This window comes from Urtica dioica, chromosome 12 (assembly GCF_054948205.1).
Source record: "Urtica dioica subsp. dioica isolate 48M chromosome 12, U.dioica_male_clone48M_v1_H2, whole genome shotgun sequence".
Taxonomy (NCBI): domain Eukaryota; kingdom Viridiplantae; phylum Streptophyta; class Magnoliopsida; order Rosales; family Urticaceae; genus Urtica; species Urtica dioica.
Genome location: NC_142767.1, coordinates 23029873 through 23047023, shown reverse-complemented (window position 1 = coordinate 23047023; position 17151 = coordinate 23029873). Strand labels below are relative to the sequence as shown.

The 17151-nt window shown below is 37.8% G+C and overlaps 3 protein-coding genes across 3 annotated transcripts; 2 read left to right on the top strand and 1 right to left on the bottom strand.

The window, feature by feature from the left end:
- The first annotated feature begins 2296 nt into the window (after positions 1 to 2296).
- Positions 2297 to 10650, top strand: LOC149380561 (5'-3' exoribonuclease 4-like). The gene is made up of 23 exons (XM_089602660.1): positions 2297 to 2565; positions 2656 to 2758; positions 2932 to 3008; positions 3102 to 3266; positions 3362 to 3481; positions 3568 to 3630; positions 3711 to 3797; positions 3937 to 4101; positions 4751 to 4828; positions 4925 to 5002; positions 5376 to 5447; positions 5527 to 5595; positions 5691 to 5786; positions 6194 to 6264; positions 6832 to 6960; positions 7069 to 7145; positions 7229 to 7269; positions 7384 to 7458; positions 7665 to 7822; positions 8073 to 8177; positions 8268 to 8343; positions 8489 to 8571; positions 8713 to 10650. Exons 1-23 carry the CDS (start codon positions 2416 to 2418, stop codon positions 10493 to 10495), a joined length of 3921 nt encoding a protein of 1306 aa, XP_089458786.1. The 5' UTR covers positions 2297 to 2415; the 3' UTR covers positions 10496 to 10650.
- A 1794-nt stretch (positions 10651 to 12444) lies between these two features.
- Positions 12445 to 13215, top strand: LOC149380560 (uncharacterized). The gene has a single exon (XM_089603324.1). It carries the CDS (start codon positions 12528 to 12530, stop codon positions 13008 to 13010), a length of 483 nt encoding a protein of 160 aa, XP_089459450.1. The 5' UTR covers positions 12445 to 12527; the 3' UTR covers positions 13011 to 13215.
- A 151-nt stretch (positions 13216 to 13366) lies between these two features.
- LOC149380559 (cyclic nucleotide-gated ion channel 1-like) lies at positions 13367 to 16214 on the bottom strand. Its single transcript, XM_089603323.1, has 7 exons — positions 15771 to 16214; positions 15377 to 15589; positions 14945 to 15234; positions 14731 to 14842; positions 14431 to 14658; positions 14051 to 14296; positions 13367 to 13972 (listed from the first exon to the last, which is right to left on the bottom strand). Exons 1-7 carry the CDS (start codon positions 16158 to 16160, stop codon positions 13487 to 13489), a joined length of 1965 nt encoding a protein of 654 aa, XP_089459449.1. The 5' UTR covers positions 16161 to 16214; the 3' UTR covers positions 13367 to 13486.
- Positions 16215 to 17151: the final 937 nt, after the last annotated feature.

Genomic DNA, 17151 nt, shown 5'->3' with positions numbered 1-17151 from the left:
AAGGGAGGAGATAACGCGTTGACTGAGTCCAGTTTGTTGACTGGCCTCTCTCTGTTTTTTGTCGGAAGTTTCGTGGCCTAGTCTTGGCGAGAGACCTGTGGCCTCATCTTCCCCGTCAGCTTGTCCAGCTTCTCGTATATCTCCCTCTCTCTCGGATGGCTCCGATCCCCAGCGGTGAAGAGGTGAGTCGTCTCTCCGATCTCGATCAGAGTCACTCCCGAGGTTTTCCCAAGCGTAACGCTCCGAACCGAGGCGGCTTTCGGAAAGTTATTCTCGGCCGAGTAGATATTGGACAAGAGGACTTGGTACCCTGCATTTCCTGGGTCGAGCTCGAAAATTTTCTCGGAAGCCAACCCGGCGAGCCTCGTGTTCTTGTGGGTCATGCAGGCGGCGAGGAGAGAGCCCCAAAAGCCCGGCCCGGCCCAAGATGTCGAGCGAAGAACCAATCTAGTGGCAGCCATTTTTTCCGACGATGCGTGACGAACCAGTCCGGCGTCGAACTTTCTCCTATCTGATTCGAGTTCCAAGGACTAGATCTCCTCAGACCTCGTGTCTCTTCTCTTGCACGAAGCTTCCTCGACTCGTGGTGGGAAAAGATCTGTTACAGATCTGGCAAAGCTTCCCGGCGCGACTTGTATCTCTCCGATGAGGCCTCTTGTTGTTGTGGTGTTCAAGATGAGGAGGATCGGCCTTCATTTGAGCTTTGGCGAAAATCTTCCGAATGAACTGCTTCCGCTTGCACACAAAGCATACCCATTTGTTTCTCTTACTGTTCTTCTTCCTCAGCCTGATACCCATTTATTTATTCGAAATAAAAAACAAAATAATACAAATTTTATATATTTCATAAAGAAAATTAATTTAGGTAACATAAAAGACCATTATAACCTCGATAGTGAGCTCACATGCCTAAAACGTGCGAAACTCATGGATGGTAACTGATAAATTTTGACGGAAGGGGCAAAAGTGAACACATATAGGAGTTCAGGGTAGTTTTTGTTGAAAATCCGAGTTGAGGGTGCACTTCGTTAATCGAGTAAGAGTTCAGGGTGTGTTCTTGTAAATTATCCTTTTTTTATAAGCTGGCAAATAGTGTTTCATGTTTCGTAGTGTTCTAAATAGCGAATTCAGTATATTGTTTTATGATTTTTATCATATAATAAAGGGCACGCGTGACATAAAATTGGGTTCCGGCACCGACGAAGCTGCCATGTTTGGGATCAAATCATCAAGGTATGTTTTCTCTATTTCATCCCCGTTCGTAATAACAGCCTGTATCTGGTTAAAAGAAAAGGCTTGGATTTCGATTCAATACTCTGATATTACCTTTTGCCGTTTCTACTAAAATCTTCTGCCGTCTTCCAAATTGGAGTTTTTCCCATTAAATAATTGACCCAGCTTTTTAAGTGTTCAAGTTCTGTTTGATTAGATTTTATACCCTATGCTGTTTGATTTGTGCACTTATTTATGAACTTGCTTATGTCTTGTGTTTGAGATTTATTGATGGTTAAAATATTTCATTTTGTTAGGAGTAGACTTGGTGGTATGATAGTGCTATGCTCATTAGTTATGGACAAGCTTTCTCAACTTGTATTTGGTTATTTTGCTTACTTTCTCCTTATTTTTGAAAATAGACTCGGGTAAATATCAGTTTTGGCCTAGAAAATTATTGCCCATATATCTTACCATAATTACTGAAGAATAGCACTGTGATCTCAGGTCAGTGAGTCAGAGAATGTTTGCACAATATAACAAAAGCGGCACACTATTATTACTTGAAAATTAGTAGTTCATACTTCATAGCTCTTTTTGCTTATAAAACACTCAAGATTGTTGTGTTTTTTTAAAAGATTATATTAAAAGTATTAATACAAATTAGTCCCCGTCACAGTGTTGTCAGTGTATACTTGGCCAAGTGACACCATAAGCAAATAAATAAATAATATAAATGTATATAATATACACACGTCATTATTTTAAGGATTTTCATTCCATGTTCTTTGTCTTCATTCATAACTTTTGAATCTGTCATCATATATAATTGGATCATACTCTAACATCTTCAACTTTTTAGCAATCCCAAATAATTGGATCATACTCTAACATATAAATGGGACACTACAATGAGAAAAACATGTGAAAAGGTATGAAAGTCCGCCATCATAAAAATTGGAGGCAATTATTACCATAATCAAATTTAATTTTTTTTAGCGTCGTTTAGTGGTTCTTGTCGCGTGTCGTATATCATTTGTCGTTAACGCGGTTGATTTTAGCCTAACAAGTATATACTTCGAAAATTCTCGCCGTTCTGTTTTCTTCTCTTTCCTCGGCGGCTTGAGAAAATATTATCAAAACCCTAAGCAAAACCCTGAGTGGCTCGGCGAACTCAGCCGCTGCCGCCGCCGCCGCCGGAGAATGGGAATCCCGGCGTTCTTCCGGTGGTTCTCTGGACGATTTCCTCGGGCCATCGTCAGTGCAAGTGATGTGGAGAGCGGAAACGAAATTGACAATCTCTACCTCGACATGAACGGCATAATCCACCCCTGTTTCCATCCAGAAAACATGGTCTGTATTTCTCTTCCTCTTATCTTTAAATCAAACAATCTCTTCTGAACTTTTGTCTCACCGATCGAAGCTTTTTTTTCTTTTACACAGGAAGCTCCGAAGAACTACGACGAGGTATTCGAATCAATCTTCCTGTACATTGACACACTTGTCTATATCGTGAAGCCTCGCGAGCTTTTGTACCTCGCTATTGGTTCGTTCTCTTTCTCTCCAATTATTTCGATTGCTTTCTGTAACACTGCCATATTTATTTATTTATTTTTTTTGCTTTTTTTAGGATGAATCTATTGCATTGAAAAATAACTCTTGTGTAATTTTTTTATAAATAATTTGTAAGTATGTGAGTTTAAATTTGATTTTGCACAGATGGCGTTGCTCCTCGAGCTAAGATGAATCAGCAGCGAGCGCGGCGGTTCAAGTCTGCTAGAGATGCAGCGGAATCGGTGAAGTCTTATGGATTGTTCATTCATGATATCTAGTTAATTTCGGCGCATCTATTGAATCGTTTGAGTTTCTGACTGTAATTCATTGTTCAGGCTGGTCCAGAAAAGGCTGCTACTTCGGGGGAAGACAAAGAGTCTTGTGAGCTCGATTCGAATGTGATCACCCCTGGAACCGAGTTCATGGCTTTGCTTTCTTCAGCCCTAAGCTATTACATACACTCGAGAATGAATGACAATCCGGAGTGGAAGCGAATTAAGGTAAACCGCGGATGCTCATTTTCTTCCATGTTTTCAGATTTGAAGCACTCTCTATTGTTTTTTATCGACAAATTTGAGGGTATTTTTTCCCACAGGTCATTCTATCGGACTCTAGTGTACCGGGCGAGGGAGAGCATAAAATAATTTCTTATATTCGATTACAAAGGAACCTTCCTGGGTATAACCCGAATACAAAGCATTGTTTGTATGGATTGGTAATTTGGCTAATACCCTTTGACTATATTTATGTTTTGATTAGAAGGTATTGGCAAGGCGCGAGTTACATTGTACTGTTTTGTAGGATGCAGATCTTATCATGCTTGGACTTGCCACCCATGAAATCCACTTTTCAATTTTGAGAGAGGTTTGGGATTCACATATATTAACTTTAACAGTCGTTCTATTCGTAATTTTTTCCCACTTATCATGTCTTGTATGATGTAGATTATTGAGAAAAAGAAAGAAAATAAACAGAAGAAAGCTTTTGGTCCGTGTCTGAAAATAAATTCAACCGTCAAGCTGCAATTCCAGGTACCCCTTTTGCTTGTTGAACCAGAAATATAGGGATTTAATATATATATACACACATTAATATTATTAATTATTACATGCTTTTGATTGTTTTTTTGGTATTTGTTTTTTTTTTTTTTTTTTGTGTGTGTGTGTACAGTTTCTACAGACTTGGATCCTTAGGGAGTATTTAGCATATGTTATGAAAATTCCAGACCGGGCAATGGCTGTTGATTTGGACCGCCTTATTGATGATTTCATCTTCATGTGTTTTTTCGTGGGGAATGACTTTCTACCTCAACTGCCTTCAATGAAAATATACGAGGTTAATCAACTGAAACATAAAATGTCATGCTTATGTTGTATTCTTTGGTGTGTATTATATCTGATTATCTAGGCAAACTCTTCAACTGTTTGTTAGAAACTTTTTACTCATTCATCTTCATTATGAATAGAACTTCCAGCTGTATTTACTGATGTGAAAACTTCTTGTATTGAGTCATTGTCAATTTTATCATTATCGATCTTTGTAAATGATTAAGCCGTTTCCTTAACTCCGCTTATGAATTTTGCGGTGCTCAAACTAAAAAAAGTTATTGAGATGGCAGTTTGCAGGTTTCTTTAAATTCACCAAATGAAGTACCCATAATTCCTGACAAAATATCAAACTTTTTGATGTAATTTTATTTTCTATCTAGCGCCCATGCTTGATTAGTGTTTAATATACAAGATCAGCAGTGAGAAAAATCTTCTTCATATGATATTTCCATGTCAAACGTTATTGCTTCATTTAGTCTTAATAAAAGGCTTCTACTCGCTCATATCTTAGAAGTTCAAGATAATTTACTAATCTTTTAAGTATCTATTTTTGTAAACATTTGTATTTGATAATAGATAATTTGTATGCTGTGGAAAGAATCATGTATTTTATTATCCTTGTTGAAAAGTTACTGATATTTTATTTCGTATCTCAGGGGGCTATTGATATGATGATTGACATCTACAAAAAGGAATTCGTAAGGATGGGTGGTTACATGACTGATGCTTGCGAGGTAAAAGCTAGAATTTTGGCACACATATGCCTTTTCTTTTTTGTTCTTATATTTGATGGTTACAATGTTATGCATTTTATCTTACTTGATTCACAGGTTAATTTGCATAGGGTGGAGCACTTCTTACGTGCTTTGGCAGAACATGAAGACATCATTTTGAGTAGAGGAGAACGGGTATTTATCCTGGTCTAGTTATATTGTGTAATTTGGAACCGTGGTTATAGTTTTATCTCTTGGATGCCATAAGTAAGTTTACTTAGATAACGACTGGTAAAGCTTGGTTATTTATATTTTCCACCATAATGGGGGTGACTAGAATATGATGATACTATGGTACTTCTTCAACCTTGTTAAACTGATGTAATTATTATAGCTCCGATGCCATGGCTTGGAGATCTGATAAGGCATTAAACTAGTACATTTTATACTCTGATTGGATCTCAAGGAGGATATGTGTTTAAAATTATTAATATTTACCATTGGTCTATCTATTAGGATCTTGTTGGCTCTTTACCAATAATTTTGCTGGTACCTTTCTGTTTATCAGATGGAGAAGAGAAATGAATGGCGAAGACAGTTGGATGCAAAGAAGAAATCTCTCGGCAAAGATTCAGTAAAGGTGTGATTCTCTGTTGATAGGTCAAGTTCAGACGTCGTTTTTATTTTGCTACATTTGTTGACATCGATTTTATTTGTAGCAGTCCACTGGCGAGTCGATTAAAGCAGTTGAAAGCTCTTTAATTTCAAAAAAAGTCGAAGTTGACAAGGTTCTTATTAGCTGTTCTGTGGTACCTTTGTATTACAGTGTGAAACTTCCTGCTCTTGTTAAGATTTTTTATTTTTTTTTATAATTCTGTGACAGAATGCACATGAAAAGCGCAGTCGGAAAGAGATATACTATGCAAAGAAATTTGGCGTCGAGTCTGTTGAGGACCGCGAGAAGATAAGGAAAGAAGTGGTACACAAATTACATTTCCTTTACTGCTAAGTTTGCTGCATATATATTACATATCGTTTGCTAATAATTACTATATCATCGGGTTTGCGTGTTGGTTTAGCGTGGGATCCTAGGGTGGGCTTTCTCCGTTTCATCTTTTTGTGTAAAACTGGCTTTTGCCATTATCAATATAAAAGTTATTGTTTCAAAATTATTATTATTATTATTATTATTTTTTATGATAAGGGCTAAACTGCTACAAAATCAATAGTTTGAGGATCATTTCACTCAGTACATAAGTTCAGAGGCATTTTGCGTTGTCATAAATTCATATATAATCTACATTCCCTTTGCACCAACAAACAAATCGTGTGATTTCTACTGCTATTATGTTGGCTTTGTGATTTATGTTTCTGGATCTTGTGTAGGTGTCAAAGTATATAGAAGGGATTTGCTGGGTCATGCATTATTATTTTGGAGGAGTATCATCCTGGCAATGGTATGTTTGCATTAGCTTACTCATCATTAATTTTATGTATTTTTCTTTAATATTAATCGTATAGTGATTTGTTTATTTACTCAAGTCCCAGAGAAGTTGTAATACTGTTTCAAAAAGGGTAATGTCCAAAAATAGCGAAATCCAAAGCTGTTTCTAAAATGTTGTTTATTTGTAATGCATGTTAAGCCGCGACTGAACATAGTATTTAACTGGGTTCACCATTCTTTTTACTTGGATCATTTTTTGATTTACTTTGAATACCATCAATTTATTGAAGAACGGAATTTTTCTTGAAATAATCATTAAAAAAATTGCTGATATTTTCTGCAATTAGTTTGACACCTTATGGTGTAATAAACCACTGTGTGTGTGTGTGTGTGTGTGTTTTTATCGTGACATGCCGATGTGAGCTGATTTTGGAAGCAGAATTAGTAAGTCACGCTGATGAAGGAAATATATGTTTTGTGAATTGGAATTTTCCACTTTTTAGTTTTTAGCGAAACACAGTTATGATTTCTGTGTTATCACTTTGATTATTACTTAATTACATCAGTGTCCGATCTGCAGGTTTTATCCCTATCATTATGCCCCGTTTGCTTCAGATTTTCATGAAATTGAGAAATTAGAGATTCAGTTCACACTTGGGGAACCCTTCAAACCATTTGATCAGTTGATGGCTGTGTTACCGGCTGCAAGGTTGTTACCAAATCTCAGAATTTGTGTTTTATATATATATATGTGTGTGTGTGTGTGTGTGTGTTCCTTGTATCAGTCATTTGACGACACATAATCGTGCCTTTGCAGTGGACATGCTCTCCCGTTGTCTTATAGGAAGCTTATGACCGATCCCTCATCACCTCTGTTGCCCTTTTATCCCGAAGGTACTCTAATTTTACTCTGTGTATCTCATTATCATTGACTCATCATATATTTTTTTTCCATCTGATGAGAACTGTTTCTGCAGATTTTGAGCAAGACATGGACGGAAAACGATTCTCTTGGCAAGTATGTACACTATTTTTATATCTCGTTGTTTGTCACAGTTTGATTTATTTTTACGCTTGGGGGAATTAAACCTGTGTTAACTGTTCATCCTTTTGAATATTGTACTGAGTTCAGGCCATCTGTATACTTCCATTTATTGACGAATCAATCCTCCTTCCAGAGATTGCAAAAGTAGAGCACACATTAACGGTAATGCTTAAAATGAATATGATTTTTTTGTTTGTGATAACACATGCATTTATCTAGAGTCAAATGCACTGTATGTCTGTTGTTAATTCTCAGCTGGAATTGGTTCAAAGTGATTGTCATAATTGCATCAACGATTTTGCTATCTTGAGATAGTTGTATAGAAGTCCCACTTTAGGGTTTTTGACTGGAACGTGCCCTGTTTGCAGGACGAGGAGAAACAAAGGAACACGTTGGGTTTGGATAATCTTTTTGTTTACAGTTCTCATCCTTTAGGAGATGAAATAGTTTCATTCTACAAGAAGCACATAGGTGATCTGAAACTGGCTGAGTCTAAAATCGAACAGCCAATAAATCCACAACTCAGGTACTTTGTTTATTATTGGTATTTGATAACTCATTTTCCCATATAATGAGTTATCAAATACCATTTTCCCATATTTGATAACTCAGGTACTTCAAATATATATAATGAAGTTACCGTTTAAAAAAAAAAAAACTCATTTTTGCCATTTTTTTTGGCTAGTTGTCTGTAATTTGGTGGAATAAACTATTAGTTTCTTGTCCGTGTTTCTAAATTTTAATGCTAACTACGTAACTTGTTTTCAATTGTGCAGTTCTGGAATGAATGGATACGTGATCGTATCTGATAAAGACGTGCTTCCTTTGGAAATAGATTCACCAGTCAAAGGCATGGAAAAGATAGCAGATAATCAAACCTTGTATGTTTTCTTTGCTTTAGTTGTAGGTGTATCTTAATTACTCTTTGTCACGTGGTCACTGCTGAAATTTGTAGTTTTAAATTTCTCTAGGTCTGTGTTCTACAAGCATCCTCATTTGCACCCTCACATTTCGAAGCCACTGGAGGGAGTTCTGTTTCCTCCCAAGGTATTACGATAGCCTTTTTTCTCCAAAACTTTCCTAAAAATATACGGCATATCTGTGTGGAATTATTATATTAGAAACAAAAACCAGAAATATTCGCTGAAGTTGTGTTTTCCTGAAGTCTTTAATGGAAAAATTTTCGTTTCAGACCATTCGGAAGAAGCACATTATACCAACTCCACAGCTTTGGCACGAGAGACCGTCTGCTGCTGGGTATTTACACACTAATAGGTAATATCTCTTCCGGTGGCATATGATTTGTCTCGTTACTTGATGTGTATTGTCAAAAATAGAAAGAGATTTCAAGAGTTTGTCTCATTACTAAACTATATATATATATATATATATATAATTATATATAATCTTTTTCAGGCCTGTCCCTGGGTCCATCTCAGGTCGTTGTCTAGGAAAGTTAGCTTGTCGGCTCGTGCTGGCATGTCTCCAACAGCCACAAGAAAGCAATCATGCTCTTGTTGGTGGAACTTCAAAGAAGCGAAAGAAACAGAATACTGAAACGGTTGAGAAACAGGAAAGCAGCAGAAAGAAACACAAAAATGACGGAGAGTCTGAATCGAAGGCACGAGTTGGCGCGACAAAAGGGGAATGTGATGAAACGGTCAAGCCGACCAAGGCTAAGAAGAGAAAGAAAGAGGAGATCGCTGAGAAAGAAGAAGAAGCCACTGTGAAAAATGGACATTTGGTTTCCTCTTCAATTCCAAGTCAAGCACACCAAGCTCGTAGGGGAAGAAAGGAGAGAGCGAGAGCGGCAGCGGAGAAAAAACTAGCCCTTTCGGAAAGAGAAGCGATGGCTCGTAGGAGAGCAGCAAGGGAGAAAAGACTAGCCTTTTTATTAAGAGCATCAAGGAAGAAAATACTAGCCATTCTAGAAAATCGTCAACATTTGGAGTCTAATACTCCAACTCATATACCCAAAACTCAGACAAGAGAGAATAAACAAGCCCCGGAAAATATTGAAATCCGTGACAAGGGTGCCGGAATCACCCCGAACGGAGCGAGTTTGGCTACAAGTAATTTCGTCGGAGAGTCTGAATCGAAGACACGAGTCGGTGGAGAAGACCGAGGCAGCCCTGTAATCTCCCCCGACAAAGCTAGTTTAGCTACAAGTAACGTCATCAAAGAGTCTGAATCGAAGACACTAATCGGAGGAAAAGACCAAGGTAGTGCTGCAATCGCTCCCGACAAATCGAATATTGAGAAAAATGGTGGAGAGTCTGAATCGAAGGCACGAGTTGGCGGGACTGAAATCGAAGGTGGTGAAACAGTCGAACCGACCAAGGCTAAGAAGAGAAAGAAAGAGGCGGTCGTGGAAAAAGAAGAAGCCATAGCTCCAAAGAGAAAGAGAGCGAAAGCGACATCGACGGCGGAGAAAGAGCAAGCCCCGGAAAATAATCAACCTTTGGAGTCTGATATTCCAAGTCAAACCCCCGGAGCTCAGAAGATGGAGAAAGAAGAAGCCCCGGAAAATAACCAACATTTGGATTCCTCTGCAATTCCAAGTAAAAAACCCATGGCTCCGAAGAGAAAGAAAGCAAAAGCGAAAGCAACGGCGACGCCGGTGGAGAAAGGATCAGCCCCGGAAAATAGTCAACCTTTGGAGTTCGCTATTCCAAGTCAAACCCCCGAAGCTCAGAAGATGGAGAAAGAAGAAGCTCTGGAAAATAACCAACATTTGGGTTCCTCTGCAATTCCAAGTCAAAAACCCATGGCTCCGAAGAGAAAGAAAGCAAATGCGAAAGCAACGGCGACGGTGGAGAAAGGGTCAGCCTTGGAAAATAGTCAACCTTTGGAGTCTGCTATTCCAAGTCGAACCCCCGAAGCTCAGAAGATGGAGAAAGAAGCCCCGGAAAATAAACAACATTTAGATACCTCTGCAATTCCGAGTCAAACACTCATAGCTCCAAAGAGAAAGAAAGCGAAAGCAACAGAGACGGCGGAGAAACGATCAGCCCCTGAAAATAGTCAACCTTTGGAATGTCAAACGCCCGAAGTTCAGAAGAGCCAGAAAGAAGAAGCCCCGAAAAATATTCAATATCTGGATTCTGCAATTCAAAGCCAAACACCCAAAGCTCGGAGGAGAAAGAAAGTACAAGCCCTGGAGAATATTCAACCTTTGGAGTCTGCTGTGTTGGTGTAGACTCCTTCATTCATTGTTGTTCAATTTTGCAGATTCGTTACATTTTATATGATACTAATTTTGTTTAATCCATTAATTTCCCATCAATTTATACGTTTACGAATTCCGAGGCCTACAAGTTTTTTTTATAAGCTGGCAAATAGTGTTTAATGTTTTTTAGTGTTCTAAATAGCGAATTCAGTATACTGTTAATAAAGGGCACGCTTGACATAAAATTGGGTTCCGGCACCGACGAAGCTGCCATGTTTGGGATCAAATCATCAAGGTATGTTTTCTCTATTTCTTCCACGTTCTTAATGCCAGCCTGTATCTGGTTATAAGAAAAGGCTTGGATTTCGATTGAATACTCTGATATTACCTTTTGCCGTTTCTACTAAAATCTTCTGCTGTCTTCCAAATTGGAGTTTTTCCCATTAAAAAATTGACCCAGCTTTTTAAGTGTTCAAGTTCTGTTTGATTAAATTTTATACCCTATGCTGTTTGATTTGTGCACTTATATATGAACTTGCTTATGTCTTGTGTTTGAGATTTATTGATGGTTAAAATATTTAATTTTGTTAGGAGAAGACTTGGTGGTATGATAGTGCTATGCTTATTAGTTATGTACAAGCTTTCTCAAGTTGTATTTGGTTATTTTGCTTACTTTCTCCTTATTTTTGAAAATAGACTCGGGTAAATATCAGTTTTTGCCTAGAAAATTATTGCCCTTAACATAATTACTGATGAATAGCACTGTGATCTCAGGTCAGTCAGAGAATGTTTGCACAATATAACAAAAGCGGCACTATTACTTGAAAATTAGTAGTTCATACTTCATAGCTCTTTTTGCTTATAAAACACTCAAGATTGTTGTGTTTTTTTAAAGATTATATTAAAAGCATTAATACAAATTAGTCCCCGTCACAGTGTTGTCCATCTATACTTGGCCAGGTGACACCATAAGCAAATAAATAAATAATATAAATAATAGTATTCACACGTCAATATTTTAAGGATTTTCATTCCATGTTCTTTGTCTTCATTCCTAACTTTTGAATCTGTCATCATATATAATTGGATCATAAACTCTAACATCTTCACCTTTTTAGCAATTCCAAATAGTGGCGTGCGTGCATGTTATGAAGCATTAGCCACACAAGTATAGGGTTTATAGAAGGAAAAAAAATGATTTATACAAAAAAGAGAAGAAACTTGGACAAAATTATATCATAAGCAACGCAAATGAAATTTGGAGGACATTTATTTTTTATAACTAAAATGGAGTTTCCATTAATTATAAGGTTAAACACCCATTGATACCGAAGACAAATATCTTATACAAAATACAACACAAATCTGAATTAGAGTGAATCTAATTATCTAACATTAAATACTGGTAATAGCACATTTTGCGCTTTTCTAACAACACGAGGACTTAAAGACACAAAAAAATTTGAGCACACACAAAACTCTTTTAAAGTACTCATAAAAGGACATAATATCTTGCGTGAGAAGATATTACCATTGAGTTGAAGCGAAGTCGACGAGGACGCTGGAGATGACGGACCTTCTGCCGTCAAATCCCAACACCCCGAAGCCCACAACCCGAGACAAGAGGCGGAGCAGAGGCTGCAGTGTTGTGAAGTGTCCCCTTGACCATAAAATCGACGGGGCTTCATAAAAATAATTTATGCTATTTAATTTGTAAAAAAAGGAGAAGAAATAATTTCTCTTAATAAAAATAATAATAATAAGGGTAATAATTGTAATAATAAATAAAATAATTAACAAATTAGTCATATTTACATTTTAAAATCGCTATTTATTTAAATTTTGATAAATATTTGATAAATAACTAATTTTTAATTATTTACACTATTATTTATGATTATTTACGACTGATTTCACAAAAATTGACCCATAATAAAAAGGAACAGGAAAAGAAGAAAGAAAAAAAATTAAATTAGTGAAGGAAAAACAAATATGTCATATATATATTTCAGGCGGTGAGTGAAAAGCCCTAAATCGTAGCCCTACTATCTAAGCCCTTCCAATGGCGGAATCCAAGTCCGAAGAAGAGACTACCATCACCAAACGCAAATCGGAGTCCACCACCGCCGATGATTCATCCAACAGCAAGTCTCTCAAGCTCGATTCCGATCCCAAAGCAGTCATTCCCGATGAAGTGGAGGAAGAAGAAGAAGAAGAAGAAGAAGAAGACGGCGATTACGGATCCGAAGAAGACGAAGAGTCGAACGGAGACTGCAAGGGGAAAGGCATTCTGAGGGACGACAAAGGCAAAGGCAAAATGATCGTCGACGACGAGGACGACGACGACGACGACGATTCCAGCGAAGGAGGGAGCGATTTCGGAGACGGCGGAGAGAGCGATCTGTCGGACGATCCTCTGGCGGAGGTGGATTTGAACAACATCCTTCCGTCGAGGACTCGCCGGAGGCAGATTCAGCCCGGCCTTTACATCGCCAACGATCTCCCCAACGCCGCCGATGACGACGACGACGATAGCGATGCTTAGTAAGAAATCCTCTCGTATGTTTAGCTTAGGGTTTAGTATATCTGTTTGTTCAGAGAATAGAAAGGAACGGAGATCTCGAAGTTGAAATGCTCTGTTTTGTATCTCCATTCATCAACTCCCCTGAATAGTAGTAGCTCAAGAATTTTTGTACTCATATGGTTTTTTTTTATTTAATATATCAAATGTTGAGCAACATGGTATTGCATTTGTGTCCTTTCATATATATATATATATATATATATATATATATTTGCTTCTGTGATATATTTACGACATTTTCTCTTGTTATGGTTTCAATTCAGAGTTATTTCTGTTCTGAATTGCTGATATTTTTCACTATTGAAATCACAAGCCAAACAAAAACATGTGCGTATAATTTTTCAAAACATTGATGATCTGTGTCCTCAATAACAGTCACGTTTCTAGTTTCTACATGCAATGAATACAATACACAAGTCACTTTGAAGATACATGGTTTAACTGTAACTGGTAATAATGGCGAGTTTATTATTATTTTCGTTAGCCCTTTTGTTGCGAATGAAGCGGCGAAACCCCTTCTGCAAGGAAGCCGCCGCAAAGGACTGTAATCCCTCTGACATCGAAAACTTTGCCCAGCAATTCGACAACACATGATCCAAATCCGCCGCCATTAAAGCAAACCCTTCGACTTTGGTGTGGCATTTGAGGTTTGATTTCGACAACGGAAATTCCGAGTACGAAGTCGTTCTCAGCCTCCACTCCAACAGTTCTACTCCCCAGAAATCCCCCTTTTGGATTCGCTCCGTCGCCGTCGGATTAGTCTCACTCTCGAACCACCACAAGATGCCTTGTGTCACAAGCAACAATATATCCACGGGCTCGCCTCTGCGAATCACGTAGCTCTTCTCTGCGTATATCACCGGCTTCGCGTACTTGCATATCGTTTCGTACAAGCGATCGTCCATGTTTTCCAGCATTGGAACCTTAAAAGTAAAGAACAAATTTATATGGTAATCCTAATCCTTGGCCAAGAATTTAGGTAAGAGATATCAATGAAATACCTTTTTCAAGATTGGGAAGCATAGGAATTTCTTGATTGAGAGTCCGAGTTCGGTGGGAAGAATCGACATGAGATTTCCGACGTCCACGTCTTTTCCTTCGGTCAATCTCAGACGTACATATCTCAAGATCTTCTCCTTATCGGCCTCAATCTCGTTTTTGGCGATCCAAATCTCAGCCTTGAGCTCCGTTGTGTTTCTATCTTGTCTCTTCACGTCCAAAATCTTGTTCACCCACGACGAAAAGCTCTGACAAAAGAAGATATTGGGATCCAAATGTCTACATAAGCTAATATCTATAAGTTTTATAAATTAAATAGATGTTCATTCTCTCTCTCTAGTGAAAAAAAACCTCAGCGTTGACATGATAAGATGAATCAAACCTCAGCGTTGTTGTCGCCATGCTCGGAGTGTTCTTCAAGAAGAGCCAAGAGGCTCTTAAGTTCGAAGTCCTTGTCGTGTTTGATGGCGTGTTGAAGGTATTTAATCACGACTTTCTCCTTGTGTGGTGGAAGATCATGGTTTGCCATAAAAGATTCGATTTCAGGGAGCTTCACGCTGATCTTCCTTCTCGCTTCCTCTGATTTTGTGGTTGCCAATTGCATATACGTCTGTGATCACAGAAACTGATCAGACCTTGTTTATGTGTTAATAGAGAGTAAATGTGTAATTGACGAACGAACCTGTAGATTTCCGATGAGGTATAAGAACAAAAGCAACCCCATGATTGAGATGAGCACAGCAAACAGGTTCTCAAACACATTGCTTGTCGTCTCAAGGTTCTGCCCAAAGGAGCTGCCAAAGAAAAGAAGAAAGAAATATCATATAGTGAAAAGATAAAAAAAAAAAAAGAACTAAAACAAGAAAAGAAAAGAGGAACACTAATGTAATTTGTACCTGAGATTTGATAAACCCCACCAAAAGCTGCGAGCGAATTTGGCGGGAAAATCAGTTTTCTCGAGAATACGCGACTCCACGGCATCGGAAAAGATTCCAAAGTCAAAGACGGTTGAGTTTGGCGGGTCAACCGGGCAAACTCTGTCCAAGTATCCCTCTTTTCCGATCGGATTCGACCATTTACAGTCGAAAGAAATCGATTGATCGCATCCCGACAGCTCCTTACACGCCTCGTGCCAGCACGCGGTCTCTCGGAATATTGCGTAAAAATACCAAAGTGCCCCTAGTATCTGATTCATCATTAATTATGTCCTTAAACACCACATATATACCCATTTCAAACTTAATGCTTCAAGATTGTTAGAGAAGTGGCCAAACTAAAGTGTGAGAAAAATCCAATTCATTCAAAGCATTTTTGTGGTTTTGACTTACATGGGCACTAATGATGTAGTGAGTGAAGAAGAAAGCTCCGCGGACCCACACGCGCCGAGCCAGCGTGTCGAGGCCTCTCCCGAGCTCTTTTGCCGATAAATACACTCGAACTAGCCGCGGCGCGTATTGCAGTGTAAGCAACAGATTCAAAAACTTCCTCGCCGACAGAGATTCCGATCCGGCGAGCTTCGAAAAGTATCCAATCACTATCACCTGTGGGTAAAAGGTATGAGCTTTTTTAACCTTACGTCAAACTCAACAGTTAAGAATAAGCAAAGCTTAATTCTAACATAAAAAAAAAAAAAAAAAATGTTGAAGTCAACAGTCAACAAAAACCTTCTTTTCTGATTGATTGATTTTCATTCCATTGACTCCAATATTTCATGTTATTTACCTGGGGTATTGGGAAAATGGCTAAGATGTTGATGACTAGGTGCCACCATGGAAGCCCCACGGAGATCGACAATCCAAGCTTTTTGGCCATCTTTTGAGCGTTTCGGAAGCGAAGAAAGATGTGAATGAGCGAAGCCAAGTCGGTGAGAGTTCGGAGAGTGAGAGCGATGTACATCATGTGGTCGTCCACGGCGAGGCATTTTTTTTTCGGGTTTATGGTCGGAACGTAGAGGAATAGCGGGTCGAATATCACACCCAACACACACGTGGCAAGAAATACTTTGTTCCATCTCTGTGGATACCAATTCCATGGGTTCACTAGCTTCTCAAACTTCTTCGAATCACCACTTGAATCTCCTTTTTCAATTCTACAGAATTTGTTTGTCTTCATGGCTGCGTATGGACTCTGAATCAAGTAAGACTATCTCAAAATAAAGGGTTCTTTTTTTTTACATTAATATATAAAGTGGGGTCCCAAACCAAACTTGATTATTAATGTGTTTAATTAAATAAATAAAATAAGAAGATAAGACGGAATCAATATTGAATAGTAATCGTTCAAGCGCCAGCCTCGAGATGAATATTCAACATTTATTTTTTACTATTTCAGAATAAAGGGTTTTTTTATTTTTTATTTTATTTTTTGTATTGATTGCATTGTACATGCACTTCTGGTTCTGTATTTGGCGTGTCTTTTTCAATAATTCACTTGAACAAACGGATCTAAAATTCATAGTAGTGAATCAAAGATATTGCATATATATAATTTGTCTTAATTTGAACGAATTTGAATATTTTTCGAACAAAAAACAATCAAGAAATGAGGCACAGGCCGTTGACTCAAGTCTTTTAAGTCATTTGATAAAATATCTGCGGTTAAATATAAAACACATATGATATAATATTATATTACATACAAAGACTTTTGTTCTGTAGGACCGTTTGTGTTCACATTGCAACCTCCAATTTATGTTTCCCCAAAGAGAAACTTGATAAAAACAAAGTTGCCATTTTGTAAGAGAAATTTGAATTTTGATCTACATAGTTGACTTGACTTATAAATCTTAAGCCCATTCAAGACAAAGACAAGGATAAAGCTACGTTACAAAACTTAACTTATGAAGAAATTGCCAATCTTTTCCACTGTTGGATAAAAATAACACTCCAGCATTAGTTTTCTTTCAAACAAAATCACAAACCAAACAATAACACAAGCACACGTAATTTCTCAAAGCACAATCTATATGCAAATGAATACAGATTTACTATTTGAATATATTGAATCTATATAGTCTTAGGTGTAATGGTAACAATGGAAAATTTATTATTTTCCATAGCCTTTTTGTTGCGAACGAAGCGGCGAAACCCCTTCTGCAAGGAAA